The sequence below is a fragment of the Oscarella lobularis genome, chromosome 17 (assembly GCF_947507565.1).
Source record: "Oscarella lobularis chromosome 17, ooOscLobu1.1, whole genome shotgun sequence".
In the NCBI taxonomy this organism is placed as follows: Eukaryota; Metazoa; Porifera; class Homoscleromorpha; order Homosclerophorida; family Oscarellidae; genus Oscarella; species Oscarella lobularis.
The window spans coordinates 188738-210015 of NC_089191.1; the positions used below are offsets into that span (position 1 = coordinate 188738).

Genomic DNA, 21278 nt, shown 5'->3' on the forward strand with positions numbered 1-21278 from the left:
CTCTAACGTCCCACACTTTGATCCAACATCTCCTTTTATGGTCATGCGATCCTGCTAGGAAACCGGTTATGGTCTTAGAACGCGGAGCTAATGCAGTAGTGCCCTAAAATCCCGTCAATTATTAGGTGCATCTAACGGTTGTGACATCATACCCGTTTTCTGCTTTTGTATATAAGCAGGTACAGTTGGAGTGTAGAGTCATGCAACTTCACTAAGCAAGGCAAGACAATGATTTCTAGTCCCACTATTCTCACGTTGTTTGCTGCCCTTATTCTGTCTTTCAATACTGTTGAGAGCAATTCCCCCACATCAGATCAGGTAGCGTCCCTAATCATAACACATCCAACAGATGCAAAAAGTCTTGCCTAGGGCGGTGCTGGAGCTTGTTCAGGAGTTCCAGGAGCTCCAGGAGTTCCTGGAACTGCAGGGAATAATGGATTGCCAGGAAGAGATGGATTGCCAGGAAGAGATGGATTGCCAGGCAGAGTTGGAGAGAAAGGAAGTGACGGAATGAAGGGTAGTAAAGGCGAAAAAGGAGCCACTGGAAAGACGGGGCCCAAAGGAAGTTTGGGACCAATTGGAAAGACGGGGCCCAAAGGAAGTTTGGGACCAATTGGAAAGACGGGGCCCAAAGGAAGTTTGGGACCAATTGGAAAGACGGGGCCCAAAGGAAGTTTGGGACCAATTGGAAAGACGGGGCCCAAAGGAAGTTTGGGACCAATTGGAAAGATGGGGCCCAAAGGAAGTTTGGGACCAATTGGAAAGACGGGAATGAAAGGAGTAAAAGGAGAAAATGGCAATGATCATTCTATCAACTGGAAACAGTGCGTCTGGAAAAGAGAAGATGACAAAGATACAGGTCTCATACAGGTAATTTTCAAAGGTATATTTTACACACTCTAAATTGATTTCTATAGGAGTGTGTCTTCAGAAAACGTCATTCTTCTACAGCTCTCAAAGTAGCATACGCTGCCGCAACGAGAACCTATTGTCCTGGTATATCCTGCTGTGGACGTTGGTATATCACTTTCAATGGAGCAGAATGTTCGGGACCAATGCCAATTGAAGGAGTTGTGTTTACAGCAAATAACCATGGTAATCCTATTCGATATCGTCACTTGGAAGGTTTTTGCACAAACATTCCAGCCGGACTCATAAGGATAGCTGTTCGCGTTGGAAATTGTCAGGTCTACAGATCATCCGATCGTTATTCTGGATATAAATCCAACTCTCGGATCATGATTGAAGAATATCCCCAGTCACAAAACTAAACCCTAACTGACTACATGCTTATTCTTTTTATAACTGCTGCATATGAGTTTATAGTTGTGCTGTTGTTTGTTTGTTTGTTTTCCAAAGCGAAAGACTGCTACAGTAGTAAGTAGCGATTTTTACTAATAACATTACCTGAAAAAATTCAATATCTTCCCAATAAGACAGTAGTCTAGTAGAGATGATATACACTTGACTGTAACTATTCATACGTCTTTCTTACCAGGCCATATGATATTGCAAACTTCTTCCCCTAAATATGCAATAGAAAACAATATATTAAATCCAGTAGCTAAAATTAGGCTCACCCAAACCGAATTCAATTTTCAATAAATATAAATACTATTAAATCTAGGAGACATGTCTGCGAAGGACAGAAAGAAAATCAATGCACACTTTACTAGATACGAGAGCCAGGTGAAAGAGATACAGTTACCTGAATTCTACGCACATGCACGGACTTTTATTGTACACTCACATGAATAACAAGAGCACCATCACATCACAACAAAAGATCCTACACATTGTAGCCAATTATGCTTCGACGTCCAATCATTTCGCCCACGTAGAACCAACAGCACACTTCGGCGAAGACGAGCGCGTTTCGCGTCGCCTGCTTCACTGTGCAGTCGAGAAATCGGCCAGAAAGGCCGGCTACGACGAGATCTTGAAATCCTCGCCTTATTTCGTTCCATTTGGCTGGGCTCGGCGGTGCTAAGTCCGTGCGCGCGTATTTCCAGAACGTTGCAAGGTGAGGCGTTGCGATTGTGATCGATTTCTTTGCGATGTCTGCGAGAAATGGAGTGATTTCCTCAAAGGGGCCCCCGGTAAGACGTTTTTAACGTGGACGAGTAGAAATATATGTGTTTAAGCTACTCGATATGTAGAGAGGGTTTACTTTGAGACGAAACGGCGAGTCTTTGACCGAGAGCTGCTGCCTTTGATGCTGCCATCTTTGGAACAAGCGCGCTAACGAGTAGCTAGAGAGAAGATGGGGAATCCCGGACAAACGCCCCTGCACCTGAAGCCCTATAACTGGCTGCGTTCTTGGACTTTTAGACCCGGCATCGTCTACAGGTGTCCCCGCTCAGACGCATAGCTACCATACTTAGTCCTTGCTTAGTCATAGTCGTAAGCCGCGATATGCGTAGAGTTTCCTCAATCAGGATCCCATGACACGGCACCACAAGGAAAAATACCTTCACGTGCTAATTTGAGACATGTGAGGATTATTTTCAGTGAAGGGGCGTATAGAATGCAGGTGTAGCAATCTCAGACGAGAAATTCTTGAGATACCCTACTGTACAATCTTGGAGCCGCGAGAGAGCGGCGCCACGCCGCTAGCCGGATCCGGCGTCTGAGACCGGCGTTGATAACTCCACTAATGTAAAGTTCTTCGAGTCTTTTCTCTCGTTTCCCCGACAGCAACGTCTAGCGGGGTAAAGTACTAATAGGTGAAGCAGCACGTGTACGGTAATTATTCCCTCGTCCTGGAGATTCGGAAAGGGTATGAGTCCTTTCATATTGTACGGATTCGCGTCCGGGTCGTGCACGCGTACTCGAAGGGCGCGTCGTCGCACGATATCTTCTCGATCCCTTTGACGCACTTCGCGGGGGCGAGATCGTCGAAGCAGCTCTCGTTTTGCAAACACCGAAGGCGGAAAGTCTATAATTGGCTTCAATTGATTCACCGGGTGTTGTCTTTGGCGGGTCCGACACCCCCCAGGTGACGCCACGAAATTACCCTAGCAGCTGGCACGTGCACGCCCCGTGGCACGCCCCGTGCAGTACTAATATAAGGACAGGGGACGCAGCGACGTCAGTGTCACATCGAAGCCGCCCCGCCACGACTCCCCAATCGCCGGTGCATGGAAATGGCCGCCTATTTGCCGACGCAACGTCCCACTGTCATTCCCCATCTTCCCCCGTCCGCGCCAGCTTCGCTCGATTTGCGCGGTCTCTCGGCGAACGAAATCGCGCGAATTCAACAAGTCCTCACGCGAGCGGATCGCGCTAATCGAGTCGTTGCCGAACGAACAAAGTAAGAAGATTTGAACGCGCGTTCTTGCTTTGCAACTAGGCGTTCTATATCGCTTTGTTTTTTTCCCACGTAAAGCAAACTGAAAGCGGAATTCGACGTCTTGAAAGAGCAAGTAGAGGCGGCCCGACGCCGCGCCACCGAGTGGAAGGACCAGAAGCGCCTGTGTCAAATATGCTTTCAAGTGGACGTCGGTTCGACGAGCGTCTCGCACACGTGCTGCCTGTGCCGAAGAAAGTTCTGCTCACGTTCAAATTGCGGATGTCGAACGAAGACGAGCAATAAAAGGGGCACGCCTATGGAGGTAAATAACGATAAATTGTCGACGCGAAAGCCATTTTAGAGGCGATCCGAATCACGCACGATACCGTAGAAAAAATCTTAGTTATTGATGAGACGCAGTCCTTCGTGTGGCGCGCCGGATGCTACTGTCGTTAGAATAGGAGGAGTCTAGGATCATTTTTGTTATCCTTCGCTCTAACTCGATTTCAGAGGTATCATTTGTATGTTTTTTCTTGCAGTGGACTTGCGCGCTCTGCTATAAGGAGCATCAGTACATGACGCTGTCCGGTAATTGGATTGTCACTAATAGACGATTGAGCAGCGAGACTGTGAGCCCCATTTCGCCGCGTCCGAACCCAATAGCATCACGCCCTATAATTGATTCGTCGTCGAGTGAGAGTTTGGGAACTGGTTGCTGTGGAGACAGTGAGATGGGACCATGCGGTCGAATATTGGTAATTTATAGACACCTGCTGGGTGGAGTGGGTGGGGATCAAGTGTTGTCTTTTCATATGTAGATTCAACTCGGATACATTGAAGCGCAGTCGAGCTTCATCTTCACGATTATCTGCGCCGAAGGACTTCACTACTCCGAAGCCAAGGATAGAAAGTGTGCAATCAATCCTTACGCGAAAGCCTATCTCCTTCCGGATCGAAGGTAAAGCGCTATAGATAAAAATAAAGGAAAGTATCTATATTCTAACATCAGTGAAAGAATGAAGAGAAAGACTGCGACGCTTCACGATACAAACAACCCCGTGTGGAAGCGTGCTTTCAAATACGAAAATATTAGCCTGGAAGAGCTCAGATCGCGTTCCCTGGAAGTCTCTTTGTGGAGCCATAAAAAACAGAAGCCCATGCGTCTAAAGAAACACCTTGGCCAGGTATTCCAAATAATGAATACATTATTAGGGCGTGAGCCTAATTTTGGTTGGTTCAGGTTGCAATTGATTTAAGCAAAGTTACTCTGACTAATTTGCCTCAGTGCTATCCTCTAAGCTCTGACGGCACATGGAGTTCTCCAATTCGACATTATGAATCTCCTCAACGTTTCGCTCCCCAATCTCCCATCTCGGCGAGAAATTCGTGGTCGTCGGTCGAGAGCTCGGGATGCTGTTCTATTGACGAGTCAGTGGAAAAATCGAGCGTTTTTGCCAGTCCGCCGCCGGCTGAGACTACTCCAAGCATTCATCGCAAGAAGGGATTGCCGCTGGGAAAACTGGGACAAATCTTCTCCTTGCGGGAAGACGATGACGTCGATCGGCTCGTCATGGAGTACAAATTACGGCAGCAGAAATGTCGAAGAATTAGCGAGATGGAGGAAGTCGAACAGACCCTTAGACAGACAACAGGTAGACTTGGGAGCCAGAGAATTCAAATGTTTAGCACTCTAACGGTGATCTCTTTTGGAATAGAGCATGGTTCGTGTTCACTGGGGGTACCAGAGAAAGAGGCAAAGACGGCGTCTTTGCCAAGAAGTTCTACGTTAAATATTCCCGGCGATGGTGGCTCTTCGCGTCGCAGTAGCGTCCCTATTCTCAGTCCGCGCGCTCGCTCTGCTTCACCGGCGCCAAATGCTGGCTCACGGGTACGGTAACGTGTTGACTAATGTAGCTTTGTTTTACATTTGTTTTCGTAGGGAAGGCTCTCAGTTGATAACCCGTCTAGTATAAATCCGCTGCGTTTGAGTCCAAGACTTCGAAAGAGTTCGAGAGCGAGCGAAACGTACAGCCTCAGTCCAAGCGAAGACGGAAGCGCCGGGTACAATATAGGAAATAATTTAAAAAATTCCCTTTTTAATACCTTATCTTCAGTTCGTCCGTATCGGCTCTTCATCCTTCTGAAGGATGCGGACTCGGAGTGGGTCAGCTCCTTCGTTCAGCTCAAATCGGTAAATATTTTTTAAAATAATTATTGGTAGCGTTTTGAGATCTCTGTGCGCTTTCAGGTGTTGACAATAGCGGACAGATTCAATTGGGTTTCTCACTGACAAATCGCCGATTAGAAATAACAATTTTCTCAGCGACTGATCTCGTTTACAAGTCCGATCATCTTACCTTTGGCCAGGCAAATCGTGAGTGCTTACATAGCCTCAAATAATCTCATATTATTCTAAAACTAAACTCCTTTTAGCGCCGTATGCTAAACTATATCTTCTCCATGATACGAAGCCGGTATCGGGACAGAAGGAGCAGAGAACTAAGTGGGGCGATTGCATAATTCACCCGCGATTCGACCAAACGTTGACATTCAAAATGTCGGAAATTCAGAACAAAATTCTAAAAGTAACACAACCTCTAATAACCCCAACGCTTCAATTTCTATTTATTCGTTTATCTTACTAGGTAAAAGTCAAGTATGATACGTCAAAAAAAGCCTTCAAATGCAAAAGCAATTCCCACGAAATCGGCCAGGCTCTCATCGCCCTCGACGACCTACAACTACGCGAAGAGGAAGAAGTCAGAGGATGGTATCGGCTCTTTCCCTCGCAAAACTAAAAGACTTTCTCCTATGGACGTGTATATTAAACGAATTTGAGTAGATATCTACTTGTAGAACGAGATGCATGCATCAGATTAATTTTTATCATTAGTAGACTAAGAAATCAGTCGATCCAGTATAGTTTATTAAAAGTTGTTGCCCGTCTGGGGTTGGACATGAGAAGGCAATTTTTTTCTTTTCGATTATTGATCTCGGATGGAAATGAGTACTGGAGATCGAGCGAGAGCGTTTGGGAAATAATTATTGGAGAATAATTATTGGGAAATTACCGTAAGGAATCGAGCATTTGGGTTGCCACGCGTTTTTTTCTGTGTTTCTCTGCTACCCATATATGGGTAACGCCCACTTGGGCTGGAAACGTTTCCTTACTAAGGAGATTTATGAAGTTTTGGGGGGATTTCCTAATTATACTCGACCTGCACTGAATAGAGCTGGAAGTAGATCCAGTGAAAAATATTCTATGTGCCTTGTGGGAGGGAGGGATTCATTATAAGTAGCTACAGGAGAAGGGAAATGCTGTGTACCTCTTCCAGTGGTTTACTTGCTAAGAAACCAATAACGGTTTTGTTCTTTATATAAAGAAAAACCTTAATAATAATAATAAATAATTGATTAGGAGACATAACTGTTGGGGTTAAATTACTTGAGTATCTTTAGTGTTTGGTACAGTAGCAGATCCTAATTGGCTACTAATGACTTCAAAAATAGCGCAAACCTAAATTAATTATTAAATGTAAAGGAGACCATAGATAATATAGATCAATAATTATTTTTACGCTACTATACGGGCTCTCCTGCCTAATTAAACTGACTTTATTCCAGAACTTTTTTCCATCATCTGGAATGACCTTGACAATTTTTCCCTCCTCGAATTCACTTACGACCCGTTCGTTCTTCCAAACCTATATAGGCACAATTTTCCTCTACTCTAAATTAAATTAAAAAATTTTCTCGACTTGTACGGGATATTTGAATTTATTGACGACGTTTGCGTGATATTTATTGTGTTCTCGCATGTCTTCTTCTTTACCGCGAGCGTACACCATTCCGCAGAAAGAACAGACCGTATGACCGAAGTCGCGTTGGCCCAAGTCCTAGAAAATCGGTCTGGTTGGATTCGCTTAGCGCGCTCTAATGGTTTTCTACGAGGTGCAATTGCTCTAGTTTTTTGGGCCGTTTGTCGCGTTTTTGGATCTTTTTCTTAGTTAGAATTGGCTTGCAGAGATCGTCGTCGAAGCTCTCGCGTCGGCGTTTCGTTTTCGTGAAGATTGGGTAGAGAGGGATCGTTTTAGAGTCCGCCGACGCCATACGAAACCGCGAAAAGGTCCTAACGTTAAGAAGAGCACTTAGAAAAGCAAGAAATGCGCCCACAAAGTCGTAAACCTGTCCTGTTCGCGCTCCCAAGAAAAAAGGCATCCGGGGAATAATAGCGCGAGCTAGTTTCTTCCAGTTTCTCCGGAAAAACTCGTTCTAACATCGAGCACTAGCCACTGGTTAGAACAGAAAGATATGTACTGTCTTCAATGGCTACTCCCAATCTTGCTGGTGCCTCGGTCCGTCAGTCCCGTAATGTGGCACAGTCACTCGATGTTTCTGACTCTGTATTTGGTGAGTTTTGCTCTGGAACGAAAGCCATGCACTCTGTGTATCGCCGCGTTTTTGGCCGCCGCCGTACTGACATGCTACAGCGGAATCGGCAATTGCATGTTCTACTTCGGACTCGGAGAGACAGAATCTAGTTGCGATCGTAACGTGTAAAATACGGTAGCTTTTTCTTTAATAAAATCCTATAAACATCTTTCGCCGTTGTTTGTTGCTTGTTATCCGGGCGATAGTGAGATCACAGCCCCGAATGGTCGACCTATCCTTTCTCCTTTGGGTCCTATCGAGCCCAATCTTCTACGTTTTCCTCTTTCCAGCCTTCCTGGGCGTTGTAATGTACACAATCATCGTGTGCCTGCACGTCTACAAGCTTCGCCGTCGAATAACGGACGCCTATTCGCACACAATATGGGACGGCGCTCGATACACGGTAGCCGCCTTTTTCGACGCTCAAAGTCGCATATGGCACGGTATATAGCAACTTCCTAGCGAAAAAATCCCAAAAGAAAAAAAAAATCAATGACTATAATTAGATTACCAAGTATTTGGCTTGGAGAACATTCCAGATACGGGTGCAGCGCTAATTGTGACGTATCACGGCGCTCTAGCACTCGACATGTATTATTTGATATCACGCATTATGATGACAAAACGACGGATGGTCTATTCAGTCGTGGATCGATTCCTCTATAAATGCGGTTAATTAAATATTTATTTATTTATTTATAAGAAACTAGTTTTATTAATAGGACTTAGAGCTTTTCTTGATCTTACTTGCTGTATTGCTGGTACGCGTGAAAAAGCCGTTGAAGTGCTAAAGGGTGGCAATTTGTTATGTGTGGCACCGGGTGGGGTTCGAGAGGCTCTCTTTTCTGGTCCCAGCTACGAGATTATGTGGAATAAGAGAAGCGGTTTTGCGCGGGTTGCCATGGAGGCAAACGTCGTAAGCAATACTATATGAATATTCTGATTAAAAATAATAGAGGAGGGAACTTTTGCTATAGCCAATATTGCCTATGTTTACTAAGAATATCCGCGAAGTGGTGCGAACGTTTACTCCCATAGGAAAAGGCATAAATATATAACCCAAGGGGGGATTATCATTAAAACTTATAGGTGATTTGATTAGGCCTGCTTAGAAAGATGTACGAGAAAACGAGACTACCCTTAGTTCCTCTCTATGGAGGCCTCCCAGTAAAACTAGAGTAAGTGCACCAGCATATTAGGATTTATTTCTAAAGAGCCCCCCATCTCCCTATAGAACCTATATCGGAAAGCCCATTATTTCTCAATGTGGCGAAACAGCAGAAGCACTTGCATTGCGCGTAGGAAATAGAGTAAGTCTGTGAGAAATAATTATGAAGTCGTTTAGGTAAAGGAAGGCGTTCAAGCTCTAATTGATCAATACCAAATAATACCCGGAAGTATACCTCGTGCTCTGAAGGAACGTTGGATATCTAATCATCATCATTTCAATAATAACAGCAATTCACTAGACGTGCAATAAATATATAAATAACTACGTCATTTTTTACTTGTACATTTGTAAGGACATATTAGACTTAGAAGTTCTTTGATTTGTTCTCCAATAGCATTGGTTGGATAATGAACGTTTGGGCTGTAAGGGCTTCCACTAAACATATCCCAAATATCAAGAAAACGCACTTCTTTGATTTGTTTTAGCTGGGCTATCGCTTCCTCGTTGAACCACTTCACCTTATAACTGTTTATATAAATCGAATTCGTGTTCCTCGGATTTGCCGTTCGGAATATAATTTTAACGTTGGGAGCGCGCGCTAGCAATTTTCGTATGGCGTTGCTAATTTCGTTCAGGCGAAATCGAAATTCCTCAACGGACAAATCGATAAAATGATGAATGCAAGTCAATATCACAGTTGCACTGCTTTTTGCTGGAATCGAATTCAGATGTTCAGATATCCACATAATACGTTTCAGATTCACTGACAATGACGAGCTAATGGGAAGCCCGTGAAATGAAAATTTCAATTCAAAATTCAAATCCGGCCAAATTCGATGATACGTCTCCTCCAAATACGAATCATAAATATCTAAATAATCTGAAATCCATTCATAAACCTGTCGCACCGTCGAATCCCCTATAAGAAACATAGTTTTCTTTCTAAGGCACCTAAGAAAGCCTGACTGGGAATTGCAGGAAAGCGTGCAGTTTGTATTGACCCATTCGTCATTGGCCCAATAGCCCTGGGGCCGCGTTATCTGCGTTCTTTCACATGCTTTCTTCTTTGCAGGACGTTGTCCAGTCTTTACGTAAACGTATTCACTAGGTCCTGGTATGTCTCGATCTGAGTTATCCCAATTGACAATCATATCAAGAACGCCTTTACGCACGTGCGGCATTCGATCATCATAGATACATAATTGCAATTCGAAGCAATCGTATCCTTTTGGTTTGATACATTTTCCGTACCAACGATGCCTGGGGTAGCTTAGATCACACGTGACTTCTCCCCTCATAATTACAGGGCGATTATCAAATAAGCATTCTCCCCACGTCAAATTGTTTTTCAATAAGACCGTCCTTGCTGGGCCAAACGTCCCAACGCCAGAGGAGCGAATTTCGTGGTCATAGAAACACGAAAAGAAGTATGTAAGCTTTTTATATGATTTAATGAATGTAATGACTTGGCTTGTATAGAAAAGAGTAATGCTCACACTCGTTGATCCAGTCCAGTGAGCAACAAATGTGACGAGATAATTTCCATTATGAAGATCGTCGACTTTTCCAGACGCCGAATATCTCGAATAATATTCGTCGTCGAATCGATGAATACGAGCTAGGATAAAATCTCCACCATTTCCGGGAGTCGTGACGAGAATGTGAAACGGTTTTCCAATTTTTATGTTGGGTGTTAATAATTTCCACGTCATACCTTTCGCCGTTGTTTCTGGTTTTGAAGCCAGTTTTTCGAGAACTCGCGACGCGTTACCAATACTATTGCCAAATCGATTTGTACTGGTCACGTGTACAAATACTATAATGTGCGGATTTTTGACTGAGGTTCTCTGACGTAGCGCGCGCACACTTACTTTTTTCACGCTCAAAGGCGTCTCTTTTCGAAGGATCTCGGTCCATGAATGTGACAGCGGAGTTGTCAAGTAACACGAAAGACGTGAAGATGTAGAGAGCAAGTGCGGCGAGAGCAAGAAGCAGGAATCCAGTCGGAGAACGTTCTGCGAGTCCGAAGAATCGAGAACGAGTCATCTCAGTGATCGAAACCTCGAACAATAAAGGGAAATCGCCTGGTCTTGATCCAATGAATACAGTAGAAGCGTCGAATCCCGGATAAAGGTAAGTGATGCGTTTTTTCCATACCTCTGTGGAATGGGGCAAGTAGAGTAAGCCAGACGTATTACAAAGGAAGCACCATTAGTATAGGGAGACTCGAGAAAGAGTACCACTACAAGTCTACCAGTAATAATTGACAACAACTCAGCGTCATGCAGACGTCAATAGAATTGGTCAATTAAAATTCATTGGCTTGAGTCCAGTCAGGTTTGCGACTGGGGATATTCTTCAATCATTATACGAGAAACAGATCTCCATCCAGACCAACGATCATATGATCCATAGCCCTGACAGTTTCCTACATGAACAGCTACCCTTATTGATCCAGATGGAATGTTCTCACAGAATCCTTCTATTTGGCGATGTCGAAGAGGTTGATCTTTGGAGTTCTCCATATACACAACTCCTTCAATTGTCATTGGTCCCGAACATTCTGCTCCATTAAAAGTGATGTACCAACGTCCACAGCAGAAACCACTAGAACACTTGACTCTCATATTGGCAGCATACGCTACTTTAAGAGCGGTAGAAGAGTGACGTTTTTTGAAGACGCATTCCTAATGGAAATCAATTCAAAGCACGCAAAATTTACCTTTGAAAATTACCTGTATGAGACCTGTATCTTTGTCATCATTTCTTTTCCAGACACATTGCTTCCAGTTGATAGAATTGGCAGTGCCGTTTTCTCCTTGAGGTCCGGGCTCTCCTCGTTCTCCCAAATTTCCTTTGATTCCTTTTTCTCCTTTGATTCCTATTGGCCCCATTGGTCCTCTTTTTCCCAAACTTCCTTTAGGACCCGTCTTTCCAGTGGCTCCTTTATCACCTCTGTCTCCTTTAGCGCCCTTCATTCCGTCATCTCCTTTCAATCCATCTCTTCCAGGCAATCCATTGTGCCCTGGAGACCCAGGAATTCCTGGTACTCCTGAACACCCTCCAACAGAACCCTTAGAAAAGACAAAATTTCTTTTTAGAGGTGATTGAAGAGTACTGAACTGAGATACCTGATCTGATTTGGGATTATTGCTCTCAACAGCGTTCAAAAATAGAATGAGTGCTACAAACAAGCACTGAAGAGTTGAACTAGCAATCATTGTGTTGTCTTGCTCACTGATGCTTTCCATCCAAACTTGCCCGTTTATATTGAGTAAAAAGAAACGGATATGATGTCACTTCTGGTAAATGTAGTCAATAGATGACGTCTTTTCCGTCTTTCTAAACTGCTAACTAGATTAGACCAGCGTTCTAATACAATTGCCGGTTCTCAGCGTGACCATAAAAGGTCGTATTGAACTAAACGTTAGAGCACGGCACTCATGTCGCCCCCAATAACAACGCCAGGACCTTATTCCCACTCAAATTATATGGAACGTTCTTGTTGATTGCAATGCTGATAGATAAATGTATTATAAACAGATTCTCTAAAAACAAATATCACTAACACGAATTTCTACTGGCCGTTCTACTTCAAATATTCTAAACGTTCTCCACAGAAGATAAATACCATAATCGAGCGGCTGCTTACATTTGCCAGACAATGTAACCCTAAACAAAGTCAATAAAAATATAGGAGTATTAGTATTATTACCTATTGCTTCGATTATGCATGCTTCTCCAACAAAGGCTGCCTCAGAAAGTGCAGCTTGAAAAACGTGCAGGGGTATGACGCCTCTGCCGTCCGCTCATATGGATTTAATCAGTCTCGTTTTCTGACTCATCTATACATATACTGCAAGTAAAATTAAACTCAATGCCATATCTCTCAGTGCACCTTTTCTTTTTAATGTTTTATATAAATGACTGTATGGCCTAGATCTTTTTCCTTTTCCGATATAAAAAATTCTCTACTGAAAAAGGGCCAATCCTCTTCTTCTTTCTCCATTCTCTTTGACTGCAGCATTGCAGAGAATATAGCCTACGGCGACAACTCGCGCCTCGTCACTCAGGAGGAAGTAGAAGAAGCGGCATGTCCTATAGTAGCCTGACTCCAGTGTTACCTAAATAATCCATAGATAAACCTGTCGAACCGTCGAATCCTCTATAAGAAACATAGTTTTCTTTCTAAGACACCTGCGGAAATATGACTGGGAATTGCGGGAAAGCGTGCAGTTTGTATTGACCCATTCGTCAAAGCCAGTCGTATTACAAAGGAAGCACCATTAGTATAGGGAGACTCGGAGTCTCGAGAAAGAGTACCAATACAAGTCTACCAGTAATAATTCACAAGCATACCGAACATACAACTCAGCGTCATGCAGACATCAATAGAATTGGTCAATTAAAATTCATTAGCTTGAGTCCAGTCAGGTTTGCGACTGTGGATATTCTTCAATCATTATGCGAGAAACAGAATTCCATCCAGAGTGACGATCAGATGATCCATAGAGTGGACAGTTTCCCACATGTACAGCTACCCTTATTGATCCAGATGGAATGTTCTCACAGAATCCTTCTATTTGGCGATGTCGAAGAGGATTATCATTGGAGTTGGCCATGTACAGAACTCCTTCAATTGTCATTGGTCCTGAACATTCTGCTCCATTAAAAGTGATGTACCAACGTCCACAGCACTGTTTACCAGGACAATAGACTCTCATATTGGCAGCATAAGCTACTTTGAGAGCGGTAGATAACTGACGTTTTTTGAAGACGCATTCCTAATGGAAATCAATTCAAAGCACGCAAAATTTACCTTTGAAAATTACCTGTATGAGACCTGTATCTTTTTCATCTTCTCTTTTCCAGACACATTGCTTCCAGTTTATAGAATTGTCAGTGCCGTTTTCTCCTTGAGATCCGGGCTCTCCTCGTTCTCCCAAATTTCCTTTGATGCCTTTTTCTCCTTTGATTCCTATTGGTCCCATTGATCCTCTTTGCCCCAAACTTCCTTCAGGACCCGTCTTTCCAGTGGCTCCTTTATCACCTCTGTCTCCCTTGGCGCCCTTGATTCCGTTATCTCCTTTCAATCCATCTCTTCCAGGCAATCCATTGTGGCCTGGAGTCCCAGGAATTCCTGGTACTCCTGAACACCCTCCAACAGAACCCTTAGAAAAGACAATATTTCTTTTTAGAGGGGATTGAAGAGTCTCCTGAACTGAGATACCTGATCTGATTTGGGGTTATTGCTCTCGACAGCGTGCAGAAATAGAATGAGTGCTACGAACAAGCACTGAAGAGTTGAACTAAATTTATCAATCATTGTTTTGTCTTGCTCACTGAGGCTTTCTATCCCTTTTCATCCAAAACTTGCCCGTTTATATTGAGCTAAAAGACACGGGTATGATGTCACTTCCTGTAAATGTATTGAATGGATGACGTCTTTTCCGTCTTTCTAAAGTGCTAACTAGATTAGACCCGCTTTCTAATACAATTGCCGGTTCTTAGCATGACCATAAAAGGTCGTATTGAACTAAAGCGTGGGACGTTAGAACACGGCACTCGTGTCCCTCCCAAAAACAACGCCAGGATCATACTCCCACTCAAATTATGTGGGACTTCTTGTTGATTCCAATGCTGTTGAGTAATAAAGGTATTGTAAACAGATTCTCTAAAAACAAATATCACTAACACGAATTTCTACTGGTCGTTCTACTTCACATATTCTAAAACTTCTCCACAGAAGATAAATACCATAGTCAAGGCGCTTCTGTGGAGACCAACAGCACGCCAGCCCATGCCGCTGCCCTCTCTTTACGTTTGCCAGACAATGCAACCCTAAACAAAATCAATAATATTAAAGTAAGAATATATGTATTATTACCTACAAAGGCTTCCTCAGAAAGTGCAGCTTGAAAAACGTGCAGGGGTATGACGCCCCTGTCGTCCGCCCATATGGATTTAATCAGTCTCGTTTTCTCACTCATCTATATACTGCAATTAAAATTAAACTCAAGGCTGCGTCTCAGTGCACCTTTTCTTTTTTAATTAATGTTTATATAAATGACTGTATGGCCTAGATCTTTTTCCTTTTCCGATATAAAAAATTCTCTGTTGAGACTGGGCCAAATCCCCTTCTTCTTTCTCCATGTCCAATAATGGCCTGACTCCAGTGTTACCTAAATAATCCATAGATAAACCTGTTGCACCGTCAAATCCCCTTTAAGAAACATAGTTTTCTTTCTAAGGCACCTGAGAAAGGCTGACTGGGAATTGCAGGAAAGTGTGCAATTTGCATTGACCCATTCGTCATTGGCCCAATAGCCCTGGGGCCGCGTTATCTGCCTTCTTTCACATGCTCTCTTCTTTGCAGGACGTTGTCCTGTCTTTACGTAAACGTATTCACTAGGTCCTGGTATGTCTCGATCTGAATTATCCCAATTGACGATCATATCAAGAACGCCTTTACGCACGTGCGGCATTCGATCATCATAGACACATAATTGCAATTCGGAGCAATCATATCCTTTTGGTTTGATACATTTTCCGTACCAACGATGCCTGGGGTAGCTTAGATCACACGTGACCTCTTCCCTAATAATTACAGGACGATTATAAAATAAGCATTCTCCCCACGTCAAATTGTTTTTCAATAAGTCCGTCCTTTTTGGACCAAACGTCCCAGAGAGAGGGTAGCAAATTTCGTGTTCACATAGAAACACGAAAAGAAGTACGTTTATATGAATGTAATGACTTGGCTTGTATAGAAAAGAGTAATGCTCACACTCGTTGATCCAGTCCAGTGAGCAACAAATGTAACGAGATAATTCCCGTTATGAAGATCGTCGACTTTTCCAGACGCCGAATATCCCGAATAATATTCGTCGTCGAATCGATGAATACGAGCTAGGATAAAATCTCCACCATTTCCGGGAGTCGTGACGAGAATGTGAAACGGTTTTCCAATTTTTATGTTGGGTGTTAATAATTTCCACGTCATACCTTTCGCCGTTGTTTCTGGTTTTGAAGCCAGTTTTTCGAGAACTCGCGACGCGTTACCAATACTATATGCCAAATCGATTTGTACTGGTCACGTGTACAAATACTATAATGTGCGGATTTTTGACTGAGGTTCACTGGCGTAGCGCGCGCACTTACCTTTTTCACGCTCAAAGGCGTCTCTTTTCGAAGGATCTCGGTCCATGAATGTGACAGCGGAGTTGTCAAGCAACACGAAAGACGTGAAGATGTAGAGAGCAAGTGCGGCGAGAGCAAGAAGCAGGAATCCAGTCGGAGAACGTTCTGCGAATCCGAAGAATCGATCTCAGTGATCGAAAGGGAAATCGCCAGGTCTCGAATCCCGGATATAAGGCAAGTGATGCGTTTTTTCCATACCTCTGTGGAATGGGGCAAGTAGAGTAAGCCAGACGTATTACAAAGGAAGCACCATTGGGAGACTCGGATCCTCGGGAAAAAATACCACTCTACCAGTATACAACTCAGCGTCATGCAAACATCAATAGAATTGGTCAATTAATTAAAAGTCATTGGCTTGGGTAGTCCAGTCAGGTTTGAGACTGGGGATATTCTTCAATAATTATACGAGAAACAGAATTCCATCCAGAGTTCCGATCAGATGATCTATAGCCCTTACAGTTTCCTACATGAACAGCTACTGTTATTGATCCAGATGGAATGTTCTCACAGAGTCCTTCTATTTGGCGATGTCGAAGAGGATCATCTCTGGAGTTCGACATGCGCACAATTCCTTCAATTGTCATTGGTCCTGAACATTCTGCTCCATTGAACGTGATGTACCAACGTCCACAGCACTGACCAGTAGAACAATAGACTCTCATAGCGGCAGCATAAGCTACTTTGAGAGCGGTAGAAGAGTGACGTTTTTTGAAGACGCATTCCTAATTGAAATCAATTTAAGTGTGTAAAATTCACATTTGAAAATTACCTGTATGAGACCTGTATCTTTGTGATCATTTCTTTTCCAGACACACTGCTTCCAGTATATAGAATTGTCAGTGCCGTTTTCTCCTTGAGGTCCGGGCTCTCCTCGTTTTCCCAAATTTCCTTTGATTCCTTTTTCTCCTTTGATTCCCATTGGCCCTATTGATCCTCTTTGTCCCAAACTTCCTTTAGGACCCGTCTTTCCAGTGGCTCCTTTATCACCTCTGTCTCCCTTAGTGCCCTTCATTCCGTCATCTCCTTTCAATCCATCTCTTCCAGGCAATCCATTGTGGCCTGGAGACCCAGGAATTCCTGGTACTCCTGAACACCCTCCAACAGAATCCTTAGAAAAGCAAATATTTTTAGAGGGGATTGAAGAGTCTACTGAACTGAGATACCTGATCTGATTTGGGATTGTTGCTCTCGACAGCGTGCAGAAATAGAATGAGTGCTACGAACAAGCACTGAAGAGTTGAACTAGCAATCATTGTGTTGTCTTGCTCACTGAGGCTTTCTATCCCTCTTCATCCAAACTTGCCCGTTTATATTGAGTAAAAAGAAACGGGTATGATGTCACTTCTGGTAAATGTATTCAATGGATGACGTCTTTTCCGTCTTTCTAAAGTGCTAGATACATTAGACCCGCTTTCTAATACAATTGCCGGTTCTTAGTATGACCATAAAAGGTCGTATTGAACTAAAGCGTGGGACGTTAGAACACGATCACTCGTGTCCCTCCCAAAAACAACGCCAGGATCATACTCCCACTCAAATTATGTGGGACTTCTTGTTGATTCCAATGCTGTTGAATAATAAATGTATTGTAAACAGATTCTCTAAAAACAAATATCACTAACACGACGTTCTACTTCAAATATTCTAAAACTTCTCCACAGAAGATAAATACCATAGTCAAGGCGCTTCTGTGGAGACCAACAGCACGCCAGCCCATGCCGCTGCCCTCTCTTTATGTTTGCCAGACAATGCAACCCTAAACAAAATCAATAATATTAAAATAAGAATATATGTATTATTACCTACAAAGGCTTCCTCAGAAAGTGCAGCTTGAAAAACGTGCAGGGGTATGACGCCCCTGTCGTCCGCCCATATGGATTTAATCAGTCTCGTTTTCTCACTCATCTATATACTGCAATTAAAATTAAACTCAATGCCGTGTTTCGGTGAACCTTTTCTTTTTTAATGTTTTATATAAATGACTGTATGGCCTAGATCTTTTCCCTTTTCCGATATAAAAAATTCTCTACTGAGACAGGGCCAATCCTCTTCTTCTTTCTCCATTTCCAATAGTAGCCTGACTCCAGTGTTACCTAAATAATCCATAGATAAACCTGTCGCACCGTCGAATCCTTTATAAGAAACAGAGTTTTCTTTCTAAGGCACCTGCGGAAATATGACTGGGAATTGCAGGAAAGCGTGCAGTTTGTATTGACCCATTCGTCATTGGCCCAATAGCCCTGGGGCCGCGTTATCTGCCTTCTTTCACATGCTTTCTTCTTTGCAGGACGTTGTCCTGTCTTTACGTAAACGTATTCACTAGGTCCTGGTATGTCTCGATCTGAGTTATCCCAATTGACAATCATATCAAGAACGCCTTTACGCACGTGCGGCATTCGATCATCATAGATACATAATTGCAATTCGGAGCAATCGTATCCTTTTGGTTTGATACATTTTCTGTACCAACGATGCCTGGGGTAGCTTAGATTACACGTGACTTCTCCCCTAATAATTACAGGGCGATTATCAAATAAGCATTCTCCCCACGCCAATTTGTTTTTCAATAAGTCCGTCCTTTTTGGACCAAACGTCCCAGAGAGAGAGGGTAGCGAAATTCGTGGTCATAGAAACACGAAAAGAAGTACGTAAGCTTTTTATATGATTTAATGAATGTAATGATTTGGCTTGTATAGAAAAGAGTAATGCTCACACTCGTTGATCCAGTCCAATGGGCAACAAATGTGACGAGATAATTTCCGTTATGAAGATCGTCGACTTTTCCAGACGCCGAATATCCCAAATAATATTCGTCGTCGATCGATGAATATGAGCTAGGATAAAATCTCCACCATTTCCGGGAGTCGTGACGAGAATGTGAAACGGTTTTCCAAATTTTATGTTGGGTGTTAATAATTTCCACGTCATACCTTTCGCCGTTGTTTCTGGTTTTGAAGCCAGTTTTTCGAGAACTCGCGACGCGTTACCAATACTATTGCCAAATCGATTTGTACTGGTCACGTGTACAAATACTATAATGTGCGGATTTTTGACTGAGGTTCACTGGCGTAGCGCGCGCACTTACCTCAATGCCGTCTCTTTTCGGTCCGTGAATGTGACAGCGGAGTTGTCAAGCAACACAAAAGACGTGAAGATGTAGAGAGCAAGTGCGGCGAGAGCAAGAAGCAGGAATCCAGTCGGAGAACGTTCTGCGAGTCCGAAGAATCGAGAACGAGCCATCTCAGTGATCGAAACCTCCAACAACAAGGGGAAATCGCCTGGTCTTGATCCAATGAATAGAGTAGAAGCGTCGAATCCCGGATAAACGTAAGTGATGCGTTTTTTCCATACCTCTGTGGAATAGAGTAAGCAAGAAGGAAGCACCATTAGTATAGGGAGACTCGGAGTCTCGAGAAAGAGTACCACTACAAGTCTACCTGTAATAATTGACAAGCATACCAAACATACAACTCAGCGTCATGCAGACATCAATAGAATTGGTCAATTAAAATTCATTGCCTTGAGTCCAGTCAGGTGTGCGACTGGGGATATTCTTCAATTATTATGCGAGAAACAGAATTCCATCCAGAGTAACGATCAGATACTCCATAGCTCTGACAGTTTCCTACACGAACAGCTACCTTTATTAATCCAGATGGAATGTTCTCACAGAATCCCTCTATTTCGCGATGTCGAAGAGGATTATCATTGGAGCTGTACAGATACACAACTCCTTCAATTGTCATTGGTCCCGAACATTCCGCTCCATTGAAAGTGATGTACCAACGTCCACAGCAACCACCACTAGAACACTGGACTCTCATATTGGCAGCATACGCTACTTTTAGAGCGGTAGAAGAGTGACGTTTTTTGAAGACGCATTCCTAATGGAAATCAATTCAAAGCACGCAAAATTCACCTTTGAAAATTACCTGTATGAGACCTGTATCTGTGTCATCATCTCTTTTCCAGACACACTGCTTCCAGTTTATTCCTTGAGGTCCGAGCTCACCTTTTTCTCCTTTGATTCCTATTGGCCCCATTGATCCTCTTTGTCCCAAACTTCCTTTAGGACCCGTGTCTCCCTTAGCGCCCTTCATTCCGTCATCTCCTTTCAATCCATCTCTTCCTGGCAATCCATTGCGCCCTGGAGACCCAGGAATTCCTGGTACTCCTGAACAGGCTCCAACAGAACCCTTAGAAAGACAATATTTCTTTTTGGGGATTGAAGAGTCTACTGAACTGAAATACCTGATCTGATTCGGGTTTATTACTCTCGACAGCGTGCAGAAATAGAATGAGTGTTACAAACAAGCACTGAAGAGTTGAACTAGCAATCATTGTGTTGTCTTTCTCACTGAGTCTTTCTATCTCTTTTCATCCAAACTTGCCCGTTTATATTGAGTAAAAAGACACGGGTATGATGTCACTTCCTGTAAATGTATTGAATGGATGACGTCTTTTCCGTCTTTCTAAAGTCCTGACTACATTAAACCCGCTTTTTCCTGAAAAGGTCGTATTGAACGGAAGCGTGGGACGTTAGAACACAGTCACTCGTGTCCCTCCCAACACTGTCACGAGGACTACAGTGCACCCACGCATGAATGTCCCGCCTGACCCTCCCCGGACATAGCCGCGAAATTCAAAATGAGTAGGATTTACTATCTTTTCGCTAATGCGAAGGGATAGTAGATTCATTTATCTAAGATTTGGTCGACGGATTAGTCGATCGCATGCATAGTGGTCGCGTAATCCTTCAAGTTACGGCAAAAGTAGGTTTTGTCGTTTCCTGGCGAAGTTCTCTCAGCAACTAAGCTACTTCTTTCCTCGAAACGCACCAGTCTAATATTTTATCAGCATTGGTCGAAGCGATATTTAGTTGGTTTTTTCGTTTTTCTGCAATTAGGGTCTGAACCATCGTTGCTAAGAGCGTTTCTCAGAGCCTACGCTACAAATCGCGATTCGCCGCCCTCGCGAAACGAAATAAAACATGATTTAATTGGTATTGGTCGAAGCGATTTCGAATCTTTCGCTTCGTTTAGAAGTTATTCGTTGTCATGGGCGTGGCTAGTGCGCGCGCAAGGTCTCCCCACCCGAAAAGGCAGTAAAACGCTCATTACAATTGACTTTGGTACAGCCTGTTTTTTAGCTAATCCTATACTGTACAACGTCAGGACTCTCCCA

General features: G+C 43.3%; 10 protein-coding genes across 15 annotated transcripts; 3 read left to right on the forward strand and 7 right to left on the reverse strand.

The window, feature by feature from the left end:
• Window positions 1-126: 126 nt before the first annotated feature.
• On the forward strand, window positions 127-1346 carry LOC136197292 (collagen triple helix repeat-containing protein 1-like). The gene is made up of 3 exons (XM_065987027.1): window positions 127-318; window positions 370-870; window positions 918-1346. The coding sequence occupies exons 1-3, from the start codon at window positions 229-231 to the stop codon at window positions 1269-1271; spliced, it is 945 nt and encodes a 314-aa protein (XP_065843099.1). The 5' UTR covers window positions 127-228; the 3' UTR covers window positions 1272-1346.
• Window positions 1347-1789: 443 nt separating this feature from the next.
• On the reverse strand, window positions 1790-2225 carry LOC136197556 (ATP synthase subunit g, mitochondrial-like). The gene is made up of 2 exons (XM_065987347.1): window positions 2171-2225; window positions 1790-2061 (listed from the first exon to the last, which is right to left on the reverse strand). Exons 1-2 carry the CDS (start codon window positions 2223-2225, stop codon window positions 1790-1792), a joined length of 327 nt encoding a protein of 108 aa, XP_065843419.1.
• An 861-nt stretch (window positions 2226-3086) lies between these two features.
• Window positions 3087-6250, forward strand: LOC136197284 (regulating synaptic membrane exocytosis protein 2-like). Its single transcript, XM_065987015.1, has 12 exons — window positions 3087-3313; window positions 3389-3614; window positions 3832-4047; window positions 4111-4250; window positions 4302-4476; window positions 4533-4944; window positions 5008-5180; window positions 5232-5353; window positions 5407-5483; window positions 5541-5666; window positions 5726-5877; window positions 5938-6250. The coding sequence occupies exons 1-12, from the start codon at window positions 3141-3143 to the stop codon at window positions 6088-6090; spliced, it is 2145 nt and encodes a 714-aa protein (XP_065843087.1). The 5' UTR covers window positions 3087-3140; the 3' UTR covers window positions 6091-6250.
• On the reverse strand, window positions 5757-7553 carry LOC136197293 (N-acetyltransferase ESCO2-like). Of its 3 annotated transcripts, XM_065987031.1 has the most exons (9): window positions 7478-7553; window positions 7241-7421; window positions 7051-7188; window positions 6907-6996; window positions 6738-6809; window positions 6619-6681; window positions 6511-6560; window positions 6364-6462; window positions 5759-6302 (listed from the first exon to the last, which is right to left on the reverse strand). In XM_065987031.1, exons 2-9 carry the CDS (start codon window positions 7400-7402, stop codon window positions 6182-6184), a joined length of 795 nt encoding a protein of 264 aa, XP_065843103.1. In that variant the 5' UTR covers window positions 7403-7421; window positions 7478-7553; the 3' UTR covers window positions 5759-6181. The 3 variants fall into 3 exon arrangements, with proteins under 3 accessions (XP_065843100.1, XP_065843103.1, XP_065843101.1); XM_065987028.1 differs by having other exon boundaries at window positions 5757-6302; window positions 6364-6560; XM_065987029.1 differs by having other exon boundaries at window positions 5764-6302; window positions 6364-6560; window positions 7057-7188; window positions 7478-7552.
• Window positions 7554-7954: 401 nt separating this feature from the next.
• LOC136197551 (DGAT1/2-independent enzyme synthesizing storage lipids-like) lies at window positions 7955-9369 on the forward strand. The gene is made up of 7 exons (XM_065987342.1): window positions 7955-8166; window positions 8230-8394; window positions 8446-8639; window positions 8701-8767; window positions 8826-8901; window positions 8958-9021; window positions 9069-9369. Exons 1-7 carry the CDS (start codon window positions 8031-8033, stop codon window positions 9201-9203), a joined length of 837 nt encoding a protein of 278 aa, XP_065843414.1. The 5' UTR covers window positions 7955-8030; the 3' UTR covers window positions 9204-9369.
• Window positions 9122-11031, reverse strand: LOC136197550 (NXPE family member 3-like). The gene is made up of 2 exons (XM_065987340.1): window positions 10766-11031; window positions 9122-10710 (listed from the first exon to the last, which is right to left on the reverse strand). The coding sequence occupies exons 1-2, from the start codon at window positions 10938-10940 to the stop codon at window positions 9221-9223; spliced, it is 1665 nt and encodes a 554-aa protein (XP_065843412.1). The 5' UTR covers window positions 10941-11031; the 3' UTR covers window positions 9122-9220.
• Window positions 11032-11170: 139 nt separating this feature from the next.
• Window positions 11171-12119, reverse strand: LOC136197138 (collagen triple helix repeat-containing protein 1-like). The gene is made up of 3 exons (XM_065986852.1): window positions 12026-12119; window positions 11630-11968; window positions 11171-11581 (listed from the first exon to the last, which is right to left on the reverse strand). The coding sequence occupies exons 1-3, from the start codon at window positions 12113-12115 to the stop codon at window positions 11228-11230; spliced, it is 783 nt and encodes a 260-aa protein (XP_065842924.1). The 5' UTR covers window positions 12116-12119; the 3' UTR covers window positions 11171-11227.
• Window positions 12120-13144: 1025 nt separating this feature from the next.
• LOC136197135 (collagen triple helix repeat-containing protein 1-like) lies at window positions 13145-14267 on the reverse strand. Of its 2 annotated transcripts, XM_065986846.1 has the most exons (4): window positions 14125-14267; window positions 13727-14065; window positions 13600-13678; window positions 13145-13545 (listed from the first exon to the last, which is right to left on the reverse strand). In XM_065986846.1, exons 1-4 carry the CDS (start codon window positions 14218-14220, stop codon window positions 13325-13327), a joined length of 735 nt encoding a protein of 244 aa, XP_065842918.1. In that variant the 5' UTR covers window positions 14221-14267; the 3' UTR covers window positions 13145-13324. The 2 variants fall into 2 exon arrangements, with proteins under 2 accessions (XP_065842918.1, XP_065842917.1); XM_065986845.1 differs by having other exon boundaries at window positions 13145-13678.
• Window positions 14268-16352: 2085 nt separating this feature from the next.
• Window positions 16353-19387, reverse strand: LOC136197136 (collagen triple helix repeat-containing protein 1-like). Of its 3 annotated transcripts, XM_065986849.1 has the most exons (8): window positions 19180-19387; window positions 18261-19126; window positions 18047-18187; window positions 17901-17999; window positions 17767-17850; window positions 17258-17695; window positions 16864-17202; window positions 16353-16816 (listed from the first exon to the last, which is right to left on the reverse strand). In XM_065986849.1, exons 6-8 carry the CDS (start codon window positions 17345-17347, stop codon window positions 16463-16465), a joined length of 783 nt encoding a protein of 260 aa, XP_065842921.1. In that variant the 5' UTR covers window positions 17348-17695; window positions 17767-17850; window positions 17901-17999; window positions 18047-18187; window positions 18261-19126; window positions 19180-19387; the 3' UTR covers window positions 16353-16462. The 3 variants fall into 3 exon arrangements, with proteins under 3 accessions (XP_065842921.1, XP_065842920.1, XP_065842922.1); XM_065986848.1 differs by having other exon boundaries at window positions 17258-17850; window positions 17897-17999; XM_065986850.1 differs by lacking the exons at window positions 18261-19126; window positions 19180-19387 and having other exon boundaries at window positions 17258-17850; window positions 18047-18238.
• A 127-nt stretch (window positions 19388-19514) lies between these two features.
• On the reverse strand, window positions 19515-20470 carry LOC136197137 (collagen triple helix repeat-containing protein 1-like). The gene is made up of 3 exons (XM_065986851.1): window positions 20346-20470; window positions 20027-20290; window positions 19515-19978 (listed from the first exon to the last, which is right to left on the reverse strand). Exons 1-3 carry the CDS (start codon window positions 20433-20435, stop codon window positions 19625-19627), a joined length of 708 nt encoding a protein of 235 aa, XP_065842923.1. The 5' UTR covers window positions 20436-20470; the 3' UTR covers window positions 19515-19624.
• Between the last annotated feature and the right edge of the window lie 808 nt (window positions 20471-21278).